The 15,047-nt window shown below is 37.9% G+C and overlaps 1 protein-coding gene across 1 annotated transcript in view; it reads right to left on the reverse strand.

The window, feature by feature from the left end:
• The window catches only part of DIAPH3 (diaphanous related formin 3), a 569,503-nt gene extending 568,595 nt beyond the window's left edge, over positions 1-908 (reverse strand). The window contains exon 1 of the mRNA XM_059903469.1: positions 684-908. Within this exon, the coding sequence (XP_059759452.1) occupies positions 684-863 (180 nt within the window). The 5' untranslated portion in view covers positions 864-908. The remainder of the gene's footprint in view (positions 1-683) is intronic.
• Between the last annotated feature and the right edge of the window lie 14,139 nt (positions 909-15,047).

The following is a 15,047-nucleotide window of genomic DNA, read 5'->3' on the forward strand; positions in this document are numbered from 1 at the left end:
ACACACAACAAAAACAATCTTCACTGTCTATTCTTTCACTAGTTGATGCCAACAGAAGGATTTACAAGGCGCTAATCATGACACTTCCTTTGACTGTTGAAGTGAGTAAGAGAAGCAACCAGAACAGCAGGTTTCAAATACTTAGACTTCTTTCCAAACTAAGCAAAACATTCTTTAGCAGTGACCACATGACCCGCCAATTTTTAAACGAGCTGTTTCAACTTGGAAAACCATTAATCTACTTTTAAAAATTCTTCTTTGGATTTAAATATTAAGCAGAAAAAGAAATACTATCACCTAAAAGTTCACTTTGATATATCTCATACCCTCAGATGCTGGGGGGGAAAGGAAAAGTTTAACTTAAAAAAATGCAAAGTCCATAGTGACGTCAATACTCAGACATTTGAACTGCTTCTCACGTCAGCCTTAAAAAATTTGGGGCAACACACTGATCAGGGTATTTGTCAAAGGATCCAAATAGAATTGGACCCTGCCGTCATAAATCTATGAAGAGATTGGCAGCTCTGACAATCTAGAACAAAATGTAGCCCCCAGTTAGGCCCTGTGGGCCCACCCACGCTGTCAGTCAGGTCAGAGCTGAATGACATTGAAGGACCCGGGACCGAGCCGCAGCCTATCGGCACTGTGGGAGCTGCCCCACCCCAGCTTCAGGCCTAACTTACAAACTTAGGGCGTTTCTCTCCAGGCTCCTCGGGGCCTCCGGGCGGCGGAGGGTGCTGGGGGCCCTTCCTGCGCGGCATCTTGCTGTCCCGGCAGCTGCGGAACGAGGCGGAGGAGGGATAGGGAGCCCCGGCGGCCGAGCCCTGCGCCGCGGGGTGCAGCCGTGGCCAGTACCGATCCATGCTTCCCGGCAGCTCCGGGGGAGTAGGAGAGGAAGGAAGGCGGCAGCTCTACAAGCCACAGGCGGGAGCCCAGGGGTCTGCGGCGCACTCGCCTTCCCGGTTCTGCCGCCCACGCCGCCAGTTGGGTTCAGCCCAACCGCTGCCTCCCGGGCCGCAGCCAACACATCCGAAAATTCCCGCCGCCGCTGACCGCACGGAACCCGCCAATCCCACGCCGCAGCCAACACATCCGAAAATTCCCGCCGCCGCTGACCGCTCGGGACCCGCCAATCCCGCGCTGCGCGGTCAGTGACGCTCCCGGGAGCCGCCCCTTCCGGGCAAAAAGAAACGTGATTGGCTGTTCCGCCCGTTCCTTTCGCTGCTCAAGCTTCTGTTGGTCCAGGCAGCCCACCTTAAGGGGACTGGGTGGGATCGGGTTTGGGGAAGTGTGGAGGATTTACGGGCAAGTCTCTTGTCTGGGTGTATTTGGAATTTGGAGAATGGGTTCCTGCTAACCTGGGAGTCTGGCGAGACCCGCCCTACACCACCATTTGAGCAGCGCTGGGATGTGAAATCATCTGCTAACCTCCTCTGCACGTCTCGGGAGGTCTCGGTGCGATGGCCACTGGGAAAAGTAGTTCTGGGACCTGTACTTGAAGGGTTGCTAAGCGGGAGAGAACCACAGCGCCCACGGCGCTCCATAAGGTGCTTTCTCGACAGATTGTCAAAACGCCTGCTGAGTGCCGGAGTGCTGCGAGCCCGCTCAGGGTGGCAGAGACGGCCACCGAAAATCAGCGCTGGGCCACGCCCTTAAGGAGCTCACAGTCTAATGTGCTTCACAAATCCTTACACAAATAACAAAATAATGTAAATGTTACAGCAGTTAATTTAAAAGTTCATTGAGAACAAAAGGGAGAGGAATTGATATTAAATCTGAAGGAGGGCATTTGAAAAGACGAAAGGAAGGATGCCTAGGTTTTCTCTGAACAGAAAAGAGTGGCAGGACTCTCAGATAAAAGACGTTCCAGGCAGGAGCAAGGCCAAGAGGAGTGAAGAACAAAGAGTTGAAAAAACTTCAAGGGCATGTAATGAAGGGCCTCGAGCTGAAACCATTCCGAAGAGTTTATTGTGTATAGCCAAGGTCGAGATACAAGGCCAAAGCGGTTTTCCCACACATAAGCGTGCTTGCTTTCCCCTTTAAAAGCAGTCTCTCCCTTTGAACTGTTTCCTTAAGCTACCCATCTTCTGACTCCATGGAGGTGGTGTGGGTAAACATGCAGTACTGATTTGGGTACAAGAAACAACTCTAAGAACTCAGATTAGCACAGAGGTTGAGAAAATGGGCCTTAGTTTCAAGTAAGTCTTCACACTACAGTTTTTTGTTGTTGTTTTTTTTGGGGGGGGGTTGTTCTATGTTTATTTGTTTTTATATTTGTTTACTGTACCAAAATTTCTGTGCCAGTCTCTGTCCTCAAAAAGCACCTTATTTTTAGGGGAAAGTCCAGGAGAACAGAACGTTCAGGAGAACTGCAAGTAGTTCCTATGTATTGGTGACCGTTAGACCCAGATGCAAATTTTATGCCTGTTATTTACTAGCTATGTGATGTTGGAGGTGATGTTAAAATTTCTTTCTTTTGCCTTTCCATATGCAAAAGGGGATGATAATAATACCTAACAAGCAGTGTTGTCAGGCTTAAATGAGATAGCATATGTAAAGTTCTTAGAAATGTCTGTGAAAGCCTCTCCCACCACAGACCACCAGGAGGAACATGTGTAGTTGAACCAGTGGCGTTTGTTACTCATAAAGAATGGGACATGCACTATGGGATGGGGTTTCTCAGTAAGAGGGTGTTAGAAAGGACTTAAAGGATTTGGACTTCGGTTATGTGATTTTGGAAGACTCCAGAAAAAGAATGAGAAGGGTTACTCTGAATTTCAGTGCTGTTAGGGATTGGGGACAGTTCGATGAGTGTGCATCTTAGTAAATCTTATCTAGAAGGATGGCAGGCTAAAGAATGAGGCTAAAGCTGTAACTGACAAAGGAGGAACAGTCATTGATAGTCTCGGGAGGTTTGGTATTTAGTGATTTGCCCACTGACCTTATTCTGTAAGATTGGTTATTTCCTTGCGAAGAACAACAGGGCCTATCTGTGAGTGTCAGGCCAGCTTCTAAAAACACTGAGGCCCAGCTGGAAGTGGCAACTAGTTCCCTGATGTCAAGGGCTGCTTTTTTCTTTCTCAGGTCCTTGGCATGTAGATGGTACTAAATATAAATAAGCAGGAGCTCTTATAATTTATTTTCAGGCTTTACATAGAGCACTCTGACATTTTTCTCATAGAAATTCTTTGCAACCACAATGCACCTGTGAAAATAATACATTTGTCTAAATTTCACATTTTTAAAGTACATTTTATATGTGTTTATTATTTAAACATCACAACAGCATGCACTGCCCCTCATTCTGATGCCCCAACAAGAAGGATATGATATACCCTACTGAGCCAACAATTTTGGAAGTGCAACCTTGTGCCAGCCTTGGTACCCAGGGCTAGGACAAAGTTGAATGGAACCAAAGGCAGACCTGGAGAAGCTTGGAATCCAGGAATATGTTTCTTTCCTTTATCATATCTGTTCATTCTAAACATCTAGACAATTAGTAATGCAATCCTTGTGAGGGTTCACTCTTAATGACTATATAAGAGAGAAAGTTGTGAAAAGTTGAGGGAAGGGATGGATCATTCCCATTCAAAATTTTTTTTTAGTGACAATTTTATAAGATACCATTTTACCCTCATCAGACTGGCAAATATTACAAAGTTCCACATCACCAAGTTTTGACCAAGATGTAGGGATTTCTTCGTAGATGATAAGAGTGCAAAACTGGTACAGCCAGTTTGGGCAGCAACTTGGAAACACCTAGTAATGGTGAAGGTACATGTACCTATGACCCAGCAATTCCATGTCTGAAGTCTACCTGGAGAAGGCCAAAGATGCCGTACAAAGGTATTTCCTGAACATTTGTAAGAGCAAAAAAGGATAAAGCATTTAGCCATCCTGCAGTCAGGGAATATGTGGATAAATCTCAAAAATAAAGAGGAAAATCAAGTGGCAAAATATATATATATATACATATATATATAAATGTAATGTGTATGTGTGTGATAACACTGCAAAAACATGAGGGAAATAAACACAACAACGTCATCTAGTTCCAAAGAGGAAAGGAAGAAGAAGGAAGGAATTAAAGCTGAAATGTTATAGCTGAAGTATCGGTAAATGTTTTTATCTATTAAAAGTGAAAGATCTGAAGTAAATCTAGCAGAATGTTAACACATATTTAATCTCACTGGTGGGTATATTTGTGTCTATTTTATTTGTTATTATTTTCTGTAATTTTCTGTTTATTGGAAATGTTTCATATTAAGGGTTTTTTGGGTGTTTGAAAATAAGTTTTTTATATATAAGGTTTTTAACAAAATACATAAGCTAACAGAAATAAAGTAACTTTAGAAATAGCTCCCTTAACTCTTCCCATTCCTTCAGAAAATTTTAGTTTGTTGGCATTGAGACCACAATGAGCTATTAAGTTCATGTAAGGAAAAATGAAATAATTAATTTCCTTTTAGGATGACTTTAATTTTTTTTTAATTTTGAGTAATCAGTCATATTTCCTCCTCCACCTGCCTTTCCACTTTTTTTTCTGTCCTCTCTTCTCACATGCATCTCCCTTCTCTCCCTTAAATTAGCACAGAGGTGGAGAGCTAGGAAACAAGGAAAACCGCTACATTTCCCTCTTTCAGTTAAACTACAAATTCAGTTATTTGCCATGAGTACTTTCCAAGTGGTCAGTGCATTAAAACAAGAACCACTTAATAACAAGCCTAATTCAAGCTTAAGTAATTTAACTTTATCATTTTCATCATTGCTTTACCACCTGACTACAGTGGAGGAATGCCTCACTGTACATAAATTCTGTAGCATTTTGTGCTTAATGACAGTGTATTCAAATAATTGGCCATTAGCACGGACTTTGCGCTTTCATTCCGAACCCTCAATGACAAGATAAAACAGTGTTGCCTCCCAGACGGGATATGAGGCATGGCTTCTTCCACACTTTCCACATGCTTGTCCGTCTTGGTTAAAATTGCTGCTGTTTTACAATAGAATGTTAGGTGAGAAAAAAGCAAATCACATCCACAGAATGACCACTGATACAATTATATAACGTATGTGTCTACACCAGTGTTTCTCAGCCTCGTCACATTAAATTCTGGAGCTGGATAACTCCTTGTTATGGGAGGGACTGTCCTATATACTGTAGGATGTGTAGCAGCATTCCTGACTTTTACCCACTAGTTGTCACCAAAAATATCCCCAAGCATGGCCAAGTATCCCTGAAGGGCTGAGTAATATTTCACTGTATGGATATAGCACATTTTGTTTATCCATTCATCAGTTGATGGTCATTTGGATTTTTTTCTACCTTTTGACTATTATGAATAATGCTGCTATAAATATTCACGTACAAGTTTTTGTGTGGACATAAGTATTTCTTCTCTTGGATACACGCACAGGAGAGAAATCGCTGGGTCATATGCTAACAGTTTAAGGAACTGTCAGACTTTTCCAAAGTAGCTGCACCATCCTACGTTCCCATCAGCAGTGATGGTTCCAATTTCCTCACATCCTTGCCAACAATTTTTTTTTTACCTGACTTTTTGAACTTAGCCATGCTAGTGTGTGTGGAGTGGTATATCATTGTAATTTTGATATGCTGCTTATTTTTTGTAAAGAAAATGTTACTGAAATACAGCTATGCCTGTTCTTTTACGTATTGTCTGTAGCTGCTTTTGCTCTACAACTGTAGCGTACTTGGGACAGAGACCATATGGCCTGCAAAGCCTAAAATGTTTACTATCTGGCCCTTTACAGAAAAATATTTTCTGACCCCTGCTAAATTATTTTTCCCCCTTGGTGTATCACAGTTTGTTTTGTTTGGTTATTTCTTTTTCTTCAATGAGAGTAGTATTCCAGTAAGAAGCAAATATTAATTTTAGACAAATGTTCATGATAGAGCCAAGTTCTTCCCTTTGCCGTATTACACACTTACACAGGCTTTAACAGTTTTTTTTAAGTCTGTTTAGCAAGGCCAGGAAGATCTTGCTACCATAATGAGTCACTGTGGAGAACAGTTGATTCAAGGTAGGTGTGAAAAGGAAAATTATTATATAGATATGTGATTCTTCTTAAAACACATTTAAGTAATTTGTGCTCTGCTAAGTTTTCTCCAGGGCCTTATGCTGTAAGTTCAGATAGAAGTTTTTCATAGGGAATATAGTTAACATATTAACACAGTTTAATGTCATGCTTAATAGTTTACCAGGACGTTTTGATTAGAAAATTAATTTGCCCATGTTTGTAGATGATAGAGCTGTTTAAAAGGGACCAGGAGTATTCCTTAATATTAACTAACTTACATTAACTAATATTAACATTTAACTAAGGTTCAGTTGAAAGTGTTAGATGTCACTACCAGATCGCACTCCCAATATTTGAAATAAGTAGCAAAAAGGAATTAAGAAATCATTAAGACTGTTGTAAGATTACAGTTTAATTCTTTCATATTAAAACACAATTACTAACGCCCAGATATAATTTGTTGAGTCACTTGGATAATAATTTGTCTAACAATAGCAAATAGTAACTACGTAACTCAAAGCTAAAAATACATGTAAAATAAGCTAGAATTCTATGGTACCGTATAGAGATTTTCAAATATTCTTTTTCTTTCATTAATGTCTCTTTCTCATCACCATATATGTTTTTCTTTTTTTAACCTCAGATGAATTTCTGTGTTTGGGACATTCTGTAAAATCGAATGTACATAAAGCCTGTCTTTATTGAGCTCTCTCCTGAAGGCATTCTTTTGTGTGCATTATTTACTTTGGTTCTAATTCTTTAGCTGAGCCCATCCTAATACAATAGAATAAATACAGTTTTGTCAGTTTGCCGTGATTAATCTATTGATGTCTCTATCCAGTCATGAAAGGATATTGTATAATTAGTTGCAATGGTTAACAAAGTTAGCATCCTTAGGTTTTTTGCCTATGATGTCTGAAATATTTACAATTTCCTGTGAAATCAAGCTCTGCCTGCACACTGTTCTGAAACTGCAGTCACAAGTGACCAGAAAATTTTATGCTGTCAGGTCTCAATCCTTGATCACCTCTCCATTTGCTGCCGTTGATAACAGCATTCTCTTAATTTTTTTTTTTGACATATAACATTGTATTAGTTTCAGGTATACAATATAATGATTTGATTTTGTACATATATACTTTTTTTGGCTGCGCCACGTGGCTTGTGGGATCTTAGTTCCCTAACCAAGGATTGAACCCGGGCCCTTGGCAGTGAGAGCACAGAGTCCTAACCACTGACCACCAGGGAATCCCCTGTATATATTTTGAAATGATTCCACAATAAGTCTACTTAACATCTGTCACTTTATACAGTTACAAAAAAAATTTTTTCTTGTGATGAGTATCCTTCTTCAACATGTCTACTCGCTTATTTCTCTCATCATCTCTCTAAACATTCTTTCCCTGACCTTTGCTCGGGATAGCATCTCACCCTATAGTATGCCTCAAGGTAGAAAACCTGATTCAGTTCCACTTTTTGCAGGGCCTCCAAATACAAATGACTGGCGGAGTTCATGCTTCTGCGGTACATGCATGCCTCAGTTTACTCATCTGCAAAATGAAGAGGTTAAATTGTTCTTCAGATATTCCAACTAAGATGCTCAGAGCTCTAATCTTTCATATCAGTACCTCCAGGGCCACCACAGAAGGGGAGGGAAAAGGAAATGGAATGATTCTGGGCCCTCTCCCAAGAGACATTTAAACCAACACTGCTTTTACTTGTTGTACATAGAATTCTTCAACATGAGGTTTCATGTAGAACAAAAAAGGATTTGGAAAAAAGTAAAAAAAATTATTAAATGAAATGGAGTCTAAATCAGTTTTTCTCAGTCTTTCTTTTTATTATCATTCCCTTAAGGAGACTTTGTAGACATTTTTCCTAATTGCCTCCCTGTAAAATTTTAATACTTTAGATATACCATGTATTTATCAGTGCTTTAGAAATAAAAAGAGACCTTTTTTTGCCCCCTAAGAACCAGTTTTCATACCTTTGGCATGAGGTACCAAGGGTGATATCGGCTCCCTTCCCATCCTCTAAATGCTCTAAATAATCCACTACATAACTAACTGGGTGACTTTGAGTTACTTACTATCCTCTGAGAATCTCTATTTCCATTTACAAAACAGGAGAAATAATTTACAAGCATATTATCAAGATTAATTTAAGTAACATATATGAAAGTGTTTTAGCAAAGTGCTGGGTACATATTATATGCTCAATGTTATTTTTCCTTCTCTTTGAAAGTCCCATCCATGTTGACATTCTATGATATCGCAATTCTAGTATATTCCCAATTTAGGCATATAACAAAACTGAACCTCTCACAATCTCCACCCCAATTGTTAATGTTTGCCAGCACCACCGCTGTTCTTCAATATTCCAGACAGCAATCCTGAAAGTTATCTTTGACGTTTCTTCTCTTTGAAAAATTACACCCAAGTCAAGGTGGTACAGGGTGAACAGTGAGCACCACCCCAAAATCTGAAAAGGAGGAATGTTTGCCCTTCTGATAATCAAACTAATTAAATTAACATATAATCAGAAGCTGTTGGGTTTTTTCCTAGGTTAAAGGACTGATAACTTTGACTTCATGAGTATATTAATCCATGTAAAGAAAAATATTCATCAGAAGGCGGGCAGTCAGAACTGGAGAGGGGATAAAATGAGACTATCCCATAGACACCTAAAATCCAACACATACAAAAGTGAAATCAACATCTTTGTCTCTTTACCTGCCTCTCACCCAGTCAAGTCACCTCAGCAGATAGCAACATGGCCTACCCACTTGCCTTAGCAGAAACCTGCTCCCTTTTGCATCCAGTCTCTAAATCCTGTCAATTCCTAGTCCTTAACACGCCTCAAATCCATTCTCTCCACACCATTGCCCTGCCTCAGACACTGTTCTCCTGCTCGGCTGAACCAGCCTCTGACTGCCTTCTCAGACTCCGCTATGGTCCCACCAGCGCATCCTAGAGGCTGCTGCCACAGAGCGCTCTCTGAAAAGGTTATCTGATTGCCTAGTTTCTCCTCGGGTTTAAAATCCAGCTGCTCCAGCTATCACAACTCTCTGATACCTCAGAAGAATAAGACTGGAAACCTCTCAAGCAGAAACTGCCATAAACCAATGCGGCATACGTATTGCCTTGACTGGAGAATGGGCAGCGGAAAAACATTTTAACTAGTTTCCTGATATGAAACATCTACCTTCTCTTGATCTTAAAAGAAAACTTGAGCCTAACCTAGGGAATGGAGTGATCCCCGAGTTTAGCAAGCTCTTAATACGTTTAACCAGTCACCCACACTCCACAGAGACTTTTCTCTGCACTGAAAACATGTTTGCTTTTCTTCCTGGACATGAAGAAGAGATCTGTATTTTAATAAGCAGATAATTCACTAAGTTTATTTTCAGTGTCAAAATGGTTTGGGTTAGTTTTATAAAAAATTTCTTGGGGAACTCTGTTCAATTTCTCAGTACGATTTCTACTCTTCCTGTCATTAGGAAGCCTGATTCGTAGTTCTGTGTTGTTTAAATTACTATTTTTCCTTTACTCATTTTCCTAGTTTTAATTTTACTGTAAAATCTCTTCAAGATTCTGCAATTTAGACCCATAATGTCATCTCTCTTTCTTCTATTTTCCAATAAATCTTTACCTTTACCTCAGGTTACGTCTTCATAAATAAGTTTCCAAGATTTTTCTTTTCTTAAAGGCAAATGCTGGAACCTAATTATCATCTCACCGTATGGTTTCTCTTCTCTTCTTTATTCCTCAAAACTATCACGCAGTTCTCCTGCGATTGCTATCGAAATTCATCTGACCTCTTCCCATTATATTTGTACACCTCTAAACTTACCATCTGTTGTTGTCCTTCAGATGGTTACTAAATCCTGAATTCATTTTAAGGTCCTGCCATTTCTCTAACTCTATTTTCACCTCTCTCAGTTATGTGATTCCCTAGACCTAATTTTCACTTCTTACTACCAGGAGGGAGTGAACTGTTGTAAGCAAAATAAACATCCTCTCTTCATTTACACTATGACAAGGAAGAGCTGCACCTCACCCATTTCCTGAAAAGTGGTCTTAAGCAAGGACAAACTAGGCTGGCAAAGGAAGAAATGAGGAGAGCTCAGAAGGAGGCCAAACAGACAGTTGGGTACACCAGGCCCTGTTAAAGTCTTCAGGTGGGATGGACACACAGGGGACTCTAGCCCAGAAATTTTTTTTCCTAATTTTTATATTTTTGACAGATAAAACCACAAGGCTATGGAAATATGTGTTAGCCCTCCACCAAACCTGTGTTAAACCTTAGTGTTCAGTCTTAGTCTGTTTACTTTTAGTAACCACATGTTTCTCTGTCCTTGATAAATTTGCTCAAATCCTTTTTGAAATTAAGTAGTACTTCTAGTTCAACCTAACTTTCTAAACTGAGGTTTTAGAAGACAGGACCTCATTTTAATATTTCAGAATGTAAAGCACATGTTCTTTTTGATCTAATTCATATATATGATTTCGTGTATTTTGACCATGTCCTCTCTTAGTTGTCTCTCTTCCACTTGAAAGAATTCCTGTCTTTGAGTTCTTGTCTCAGTACAGCAGCACCCAACCCCTTCAGCTGTTTTGGTTGATCATAGATGGATTTTTCCCTACTTGTCCAAATCTTTACTAACTTATAATTACCAGTACCACAAACTGAATTTCAGATGTAGGTAAACCATGCTTCTGTAAGGCAGTGGATACAATTTTCATTTGTTTTTAAAATACTAAAATGCAAAATAGTTTACCTATCAATAGGCCCAGTAGCTCTATTCAAAATAGAGAACTTCTTATAGTAATATGTTGTATGTATAAACATTTTACAAACTGAAAATCACTCTAAAGTATATATATTATAATTTTCCCTGGCATGTATTTGGCACATGCTAAATAGGTATCAGATATGCTTTTATTTTTTTTAATATATTTTAAGTATTTATATTTTATATAAATGAAACATATATATTTTTAGGAGTTGTTAACATTAGTTTTCATTCCATGGACTATCAAATTGATGTTGTGAAGCTACCTGAAAGCATGACAGATGGCCAGAAAACAGCACTTGGTGTTAAAACTGTGTCATAAATCATTCATAAGTGAATACCTTATCCTTCACATATGATCAAGGGTTAATGGTATCACAACCTGAAGGCTGATAGAAAGTGCAGGTTTGAAGGTATGTTTGTCACAACTGTTTCCGTTGCAAGTCACAAATTCTCAGCTCAGACTAGCTGAAGCACAGAAGGGCATGTCTTTTCGTATAACAAAAAAATACTAAGGAAGTTCACATAATAAAAAGAACTAGATCTTAGAAGCTGGGCCTGGAGATCAGGATTGGCTACATAATTTGCATAATGAAAAAGCAAGATGCCGTGTTTAAAAATTATTAAGAATTTCAAGATAACTACAGCAGAGCAGTCAACGTTATGTGTGAGGCCCTTCCAAGTTCAGAATCCTGTGTGACATGCAAGTTGTATGCCCATGAAGATGGTGCGCTAGAGATTCAAGTCAAGCAGGACCTTCCTTCTCTCTTTCTCCCTGATGTCTCTCACATTCACTTTTCTCTGTTTCTTTTTTCATGTTTTCCTCATTCTTTCCTACTGCAATGGCTGAGCCAGTCTTCTTTGCTAATTCAAGCAAATAAAGTTTAGAGAGGGCTCTGAGTTACCCAAGTGAGAGAATGGGGTGGGCAGATGCATTCAAATCACAAGGAATTGTTGTGGAGTTCCTTAAAGAAAATTGGGATGCTCGCACTAATAAAGATGAGATGCAACAGTATCCTGAGTAGGCAAAACTGAAATATCCACATAAAACCCATTGGTTTTGACTTGTCATCCTTATTGTTTGTAGTTTTTTAATCTTTCTGATCCACAGTGTAAAGATTATGTGAGATGATTAATACTATCGTATGGACATTCAGTAAATATTAGTTTATTTTACATTCTCTAATGTTAGTGTGCACCACAGGGTATAAAAAATGTCATCATTAATTTGGGATAGTGGTACAGTTTTTGGATTTATATATAAAAGATAAACTGCACAGTGAGTCTGGCTGGCTCTAAACCTTTTCTGCAAAACTCACATAAGAAACGGTTGAGAGAAAGCTGGAGGACAAATGGAAGGGCAGTGACAAGAAATTTGTGTTTACAATGTGAAGACTATGACTCTTCTCCAGAGCAGGTTTCATAAGTAGAGCCAGTGCACATTATTTGTAAAGATTTGGTCTGTCCTTTAATTCCCCTCAGTACAGATGGACAGTCTGCCATGATAAACAAATCTCTTCTGAAGATTTGGAAATAACAAGAGGGAATTTTAAAAATTTACCAAGTATAACTTTCCTAAGAATCCCTTTTATAGATGTTCCCTACCTGCCATTACCTCTTCAGGTATCCAAACTGTTTTATTTCTTTGCCTTTTTCATTCAGCTTTTGAACTACATAGAGTTTCCTTTCTTTTACACATGGGTATACTGGCTACACCTTAGCCCATGCATTATTGAAAGTTTATGAAGAATAGAAAGAGGCTCTTCACACTCTCAGAGAGAAAGGAATTAAGTTTAATTTCTAGGAAGAGCTGAATAGGGAATTTATTACAGACAAGAGAATTGGTAAAAGAAAAACATAAAGGTAGAATCAACATTTTGTTTTTGTTACATAGTCAGGATAACAAGGAGAACTGCACAATCACTAATGTAAATAGCCAGTCATCTTAAAAGCTAAACATTTTGAAAATTATCGATTTAACTAACTTGATTCTTTTCTCTGCTTTACTTTTGTTAATATGGACTATATCTTGAGAACTAAACTAAGAAGGAAAAAAAATTTCAATCATGGTAGGTGATTAGTAGGTTTGTGTGTGTGTGGTTGCAAAATAAATCATATAATTGAAAATATAGAGTTTTATATGCACTGATTCATGGAACCTCCTCTGTATATATTTAATCCTCTATTTTTTCATGAAGAAATCATGCTAAATGTTGAATATATAACCAATCTCTCTCTCTCTCTCAAACTCTGAGGAATCAACGCTTTTGTAATAGTTCTGGAAAAGCAACAGTCATAGCTGCAAGATGGATTTTCACATGCATTCAGAGATAGCTGGGACCAAGCAAATAGTCTATTTGCCTTAATTGTCATGTATAAGATTAGACAACAGATGTTTTCTTACATGTGGTTTGCTAATTTATTTCATTCTTTCTGTCCATTTACACGATCCATTCTGAAAATGAGTATTGAGAAAGTGTAATTGAATCTTCTGCTCCTCTTGAAAAACAAAATCTAATTTCTTGCATTAATATGTCATCTTTCAATGCCAAAACTTAGAAGAATGATTGTTACCAACCACAACTTTATATCATGCACAAATAAAAAATCTTTATTCTTTAGCTCCATACGAAAATACCAACACACACTCTTCAAAGAACAGCAGCAGGAAAGCAAACAAACACAGCTGCTATCACACTATCATGCTCTCCAAGGTATTTAACATCTATAAAAGTTTATCTCATTTTTACTCATAAATTCTGGCAAATTCAGTCACTCCCCCAACCCCCGCCATATTCATGCATATTCACACATTCTCTGGAAGTCTGGAAATTTGCTCACAATTATGTTTTAAGCCATGATTTAAATGTGACTAGTTTTGAAGGAAATGAATGACTTCTACTAAAATTACTCAACATCAAGCATGTTTTAGAAAACCTTTTAGATCAGGATCCATTTTTCTGTTATGTCTGCCTGATAGTAGTAATGCTAAAGTTCCTTGATCCACTTAATGAGGAAACTGACATGGTTTTCCATTATATAGTAGAGCTGACCATAGAATATTTAAATTGGTTTCAAATTTTAGGTTAATGTTCTTACTGCTGTCCTGCTACTTACCTTAATTTATCATAGTATTTTATGGTGTTGGACATCACTGTCTGCATAATGATCACAGAAGTTTTAGATGTAGTGCCTCCTCTCTCCTCATTAATGCTGCTACTAAACTTCACTTCTTAAGGAAAAATGATTATATTATATACATATTTCAAAACATAATTATGCAGTTGAATGATTACTGCCGTGTGTGGTACTTTAATTCTTATGCGGTGTGTAACTGGATGGTAATCACCCAGAGAATATGTACTAAGTTTACCATTTTTTTAAGTTATAAAAATAAAATAAATATGGTAATAAAAAAATCCAGTTTACAGAAGATTATAAAGCACAAAGCAAAAATCTCCCATTCTTTACTCCTACTTCTGTTTAGCAGAGATAACCACATTTAATTGTTTTTATTTCAAGTTCCTTTGGTCATTACTTCTGTAATACTGAATATTACACTTATGTCTTGTTTTTGCAATTTATTAGTACTCAACAGTATCAACTGACTCTATTATGAAAGATGAGAAAATTAGCTTACCCCTACTCCTTCTGCTATCTCCTCACTCCAAGGTTTGCTAATTTAACTTTTATTTCTGTTTAATTAGTTACCTTTATTTTTATTTACATATATACACAAATATTTTTACATTTATAATACATACATAAATGTGATAATATGGCATATGTTTTATCTTAGTGCAGTTTTTTCTTTCTTTCTTTTTTTTTTGCCTTATTTTCCCTCCCTTAATTCAGAAACACAGTCCCTTTCCATTAACAAATGTTTACAGCCTATAAAGAATCTTTTGATATTTCTTCATGATTTTATAATCATATAAAACATACACATTGCTCAATGGATATAGAGTTTCAGTTTTGCAAGAAGAAAAATTTCTGGAGATCTATTGTATAATAATGTGGATATGCTTAACACTACTTAACTACACACTTAAAGTGGTTGGAATGAGTAAATTTTATGTTATGTGTTTTTACCAAAATTTAGAAATTTTAAAAATACATGATTATATAATCATACACATATGTTCATATATAGAAAGTCTTCACTTTGCACAGTTCCTACATAAACAAATTTCACTTACTACAGTTCAGT

The sequence above is a fragment of the Balaenoptera ricei genome, chromosome 18 (genome assembly GCF_028023285.1).
Source record: "Balaenoptera ricei isolate mBalRic1 chromosome 18, mBalRic1.hap2, whole genome shotgun sequence".
NCBI classification, from domain to species: domain Eukaryota; kingdom Metazoa; phylum Chordata; class Mammalia; order Artiodactyla; family Balaenopteridae; genus Balaenoptera; species Balaenoptera ricei.